At 35.5% G+C, this 4718-nt stretch overlaps 1 protein-coding gene across 1 annotated transcript in view; it reads left to right on the top strand.

Annotated features, from left to right (window-relative positions):
- Positions 1-708: 708 nt before the first annotated feature.
- The window catches only part of LOC110465531 (formimidoyltransferase-cyclodeaminase-like), a gene marked incomplete at its 5' end in the record, with an annotated part of 27942 nt that continues 23932 nt past the window's right edge, over positions 709-4718 (top strand). The window contains 4 exons of the mRNA XM_021521426.1: positions 709-892; positions 1720-1848; positions 2968-3056; positions 3863-4042. Of these exons, the coding sequence (XP_021377101.1) occupies positions 709-892; positions 1720-1848; positions 2968-3056; positions 3863-4042 (582 nt within the window). The remainder of the gene's footprint in view (positions 893-1719; positions 1849-2967; positions 3057-3862; positions 4043-4718) is intronic.

The raw sequence follows: 4718 nt of genomic DNA, 5'->3' as shown, positions 1-4718 counted from the left end.
CATTAAGGCCCATGTGCTTCTTGTTACAGAGGACAATCGTTCCATAACCCATGTTTGATTGTGCTAGTGTTTATCGATAAACGCTAGTACAATCGAACAAGGGTTTCCGACGATGCCTGAGGGTAGAAAAATTCCTTATCCCCTTATCTGCAAAATTACTGACTCTTTTTCTCCTATACTAATAGCACAAAATTTGTGTTAATATGCCATGGCAATAATAAATGTTGTAAAATTTCTTGATAATAATTCAAATAAATAGAAACTAAGCAGCCATATCTGGAAATTAACATATACAAATAGGGTTATGACAAATCAAATTTCAAGAAGCAATATCTTCATGGCAAGCTTGTTCAATAATTCTCTTTGTCATTTGCCGATATTAAGGGTCAGTGAGTGTGCCCATGTGGGATACACATGTTCAATATTAAGCTGTATTTTAAATGCGACACAATTGTCTTACAAACTGGTAATATAAAAGTATTCAGTCCATGAATTGAAATTTTTATTCATTTGATTGAACAATTGATGTTACATCAGACCATTTGAATAGGACGACACAGCCACTCTTGTAATTTTATTGTAAATGTGCCACTTTGATTGCAGAGCTTAACCAGAATTTTCATTTTCACACAGGAAAAATAACCTTTTCTTTTTCACCACAAAACCTTACAATATCACTGGTGAAAATATCATAATGATTGTTGACAGGTGATTGAGGCTATAGCCAGTGGTATTGCTGGAACAGATGGCTGCACATTATTGGACGTTGACCCTGGAGCATCGACCAATCGGACGGTGTACACGTTCGTTGGTTCCCCAGAAAGTGTGGTGGAGGGGGCTATGAATGCTGCTAGAGTGGCCTTCCATGGTATAGACATGAGGAAACACACAGGTACAATATCTCGTACATCAATAGTGCCAAAGGATGTTTTTAAAGGGTTTTGAAATGTCTTCAATAAGATTCATCAGTTTGGAAATACATGTAATATTAAAGTTTCGCTTTCTACACAAACAATGTACATGTTAATCTCTAAACATGAACAGAGATGAGGGGGGACACCAGCTGTGTCATCTGTATGACCCGATACTGACATAATAGGGGAGGGGCTTGATCTAAACCCTACATGTAACCTATCTGATGCAGTGTGCATACGCTCCCAATCGATAGGAGAAACATCCCGGGTTCGAATGACGTAAAAAATGTTGCGACACGTTTAACACATACATTGTCTGTGTAGAGAGTAAAACTTTGATATTATGATATTGAAATGTACAGTAAAATGATGTCCCATTGCCAGTAGAAGATCCCATTATTTTTTCAAGTTTTCTGCTGCCACACATCTTGGAATATGTTTGAACAGAACTGTTCTATGCCATCATGAATATAGAAAAGATACATTTCAATCCTGAAATAAAAAGTTTTTAGGTTGCTATTTCAATATTTATAATAATTAGCTAATGGATAAATATATATGAAATATTTAAATATATGAATAAATCTACTGACAAATTAAGGCAGAAATGGATATCTCACCAAAATATGTCATCTACAGTATATTGCAGGCAAATAAATATGGTTAAATTTGTTAAATTAATGCAGATTCCCTACTAGTTTTACCCAGATGTTGGTTGTTTGCATGAGAACACAAATATGACGCTCTAGGATTGTATAGAATTATTTATTTCCCATTTTTGAAATTTGTGTCCCTTTACCTGCAGGTGAGCACCCCAGAATGGGAGCCCTCGACGTGTGTCCGTTCATTCCAGTACAGAACGTCTCCATGGAGGACTGTATAGAATGTGCCAAGGAATTTGCAGAAAGACTGGCACTAGAACTAGGAGTACCAGGTAACTATTTATTTCTAGTTCTGTTGTATAACCTCTATATAAACTTACCGTCTCACAATGTTGTAGTAAGTATAAACAGCAAGGGCACTATACATCTGTTGTATAACCTCTATATAAACTTACCGTCTCACAATGTAGTAAGTATAAACAGCAAGGGCACTATACATCTGTTATATAACCTCTATATAAACTTACCGTCTCGCAATGTTGTAGTAAGTATAAACAGCAAGGGCACTATACATCTGCAGACAGCACTATCAGAGACTTGAGGGGAGAAGGCAATTATAGATTTAGTACATTAAATGTCACTGGGGAATTCAAGATTCTAATAATAATAATACTTTGAGGTTCCAAGGCACTCACAGCTAGCATTCAACAATTCCAGCATTGCCCAACCACATACTCATTTACAACTGAGTAGACTGGAACAAGCAGAATAAAGTATCTTGTTTTAACGATACAACACAGTGCCATGATGGGATTCAAACCCGTGACCCTTTTTTGGACAAGTCCCGGTGTCCTACCACTAGACTTCTATGCCTCCATAAATACAAATCAACATTGACTAGTATCAACACTGGTTTATTGAACATTGAAGCAAGCATAAGAGTTATAAATAACAAGTCATAATGCTTCATTGGCCTTCTCTTATTTCTGACATTATGATAGTATAGTTACCCAGGAAAAATCCACACAAAGGTTGCCTGCAGGAAAAAGGGTGTAGGGGAAATAGTTCTTTAGAAATATTTTTTGATCAGAAAATGTTTGGGTCTTTCCGTTATACTTTCAGAGTAATTCAGGACCAATAATATTTTGACATTAGATTCATATTTTGATGAATTTCCAAATTGTTTTATTTAATGATTTTTGCTTAACAGAAATGGTAATCCTAGAAAACACAATACATCCTGTGTTTTAACAGGATGTGTTTTAACAGACTAATCACAATGTCAAAAAGATATTTTTCAGTCCTTAAAATGTCCCTAGCTCTGTTTAAAATATCATTTTCTGAGCTAAATGTAGCTTGATCTCAAGAACTTTGGATGGAAAATTCTATAAAAAAAAAAAGATCATGGATCTGCAGATAGTCCATAAATAAAACTTTGTACCATTTTTCAGTGTACCTGTACGGTGAGGCCTCAGACAATGAAGAAAGGAAACAGTTACCACAGATTCGTTCTGGCGAGTTTGAAGGTCTCCCTGAAAAGGTAACATCATAATTAATAATCGTACTTGCCTACTCTCTCTATTTAGTAAGGAGACTTCTGATTTTGGACGTTTAAATTTAGTATTTTCAACCGGTGTATTTGCTAAACTATTCCTATATTCAAAGATCTACTGTATTATTTCATCTGAAAGAGCAACTAAAAATATGTTATTCAAAGGGTTATTTTGTCTCTAGGGGGTATATACACACATTTATTAAAGGTTTTAATTTTCAGTTTGTAGAATCTCCCCCATGGAAATGTAAAAAAGTTGGCAAGTTTAAACAATAACAAATCCTTAGCCATGCATCTCTGTGTTATTTTCCAAATAATTTTTGTAATTTTTCTCTCTTGCACCGAAGTTGACATACAGCGTTATTTCAATGCCTGCATCATACCTTGCCTGTCATGGGTAATGATATGGGCCTTGTAACTTTGTCATTACAAGGAGGTTTGGTAACATATATTGAGGGAATGCAAAGTAGAATTGTTAAGGGAAAGGGGGCCATGAAATATATTGGCAGTAAGTGAGGTGGCTGATGAAAAGGACAGCAAATCAAGGTTTTACTGAAAACCAATAATTCATAATGTATTATTAGTAAAGATATCCAAACCCAATGCATAGAAGAATCATAAGAAAAATGGAAAATTAGAACTTAAATTAGTTTGGTAGTAGTCCAGGATGCAGTTGAAAAATGGGCATTATATTGAAGCTTCATACCATATCAAAAAGGGGTTCTTGAAATTTGATAGGTGGGGCATTATTTCAAGGTTTTAAAGTATAACTGTTGTTGGCAAATTTGTTGTAGCTTTCAAAACCGGAGTGGAAGCCAGATTACGGCCTCGCAGAATTCATGCCGACCTGGGGGGCAACAGCTGTAGGAGCAAGGACCTTCCTCATTGCCTACAACATCAACCTGCTGGCTACCAAGGAACAGGCTCACCGTATCGCCCTCAACGTCAGGGAGCAGGGGCGTGGCAAAGACCAGGTATACGTAGGTTTCTTTTTATTAAGTTAAGTCCATCAAGATCTGTAAAAATATATTATTACATATAGTTATGTAATTCTATACAGCTTAACTTTCTTGTTTTAAATTAGAATATCGGGCCCGGATTTCTTGGAAAAATATAGCTCAGGCTTAAATATCCCCAAAATTGTGGGGTTTGTTCTTTTTGTCGTTTTTTTTTTTTTTTTTTACTTAATTGTGTAAGTGGAAGTTTTAATTTCATCAATTGGGAACATTAAAATTTTATAATTTATATAATGAAGGTTTTCCTTAGACTTATAAACAAACCTTAAAGTTTCATTGAAATAAATGTAAATAGAAACCTTAGAAATAAAAGTTGTTTCAGAATTGGGATACTAAGTATTCATCATTATAGAAAAGTTGAATAGAATTCGTTAACAAAATTGTATGGGAAAAACTAAATTTTAGAAAATTTTGGTCTGAACTGGATTTTGTTTTTTTGTTGTTGAGAAATTAGGGCTGAAAAGTATTCATGGATACTGTATATTTTGAAGAACCATGAAATAGCGGCATACATTAGTATTTGAACTTTGACCTTGTAGCACCACATTCAGCGTCGCATGAGACTTCGGGTAGGTGTTCACTGACTGGCCTTCCCCTACCCTGGAGCCCTCCTAAGCTAACACCGCCCCCCCCC

This window comes from Mizuhopecten yessoensis, unplaced genomic scaffold (assembly GCF_002113885.1).
Source record: "Mizuhopecten yessoensis strain PY_sf001 unplaced genomic scaffold, ASM211388v2 scaffold11087, whole genome shotgun sequence".
Taxonomy (NCBI): Eukaryota; Metazoa; Mollusca; class Bivalvia; order Pectinida; family Pectinidae; genus Mizuhopecten; species Mizuhopecten yessoensis.
This window is presented reverse-complemented; position numbering and strand designations above follow the sequence as displayed.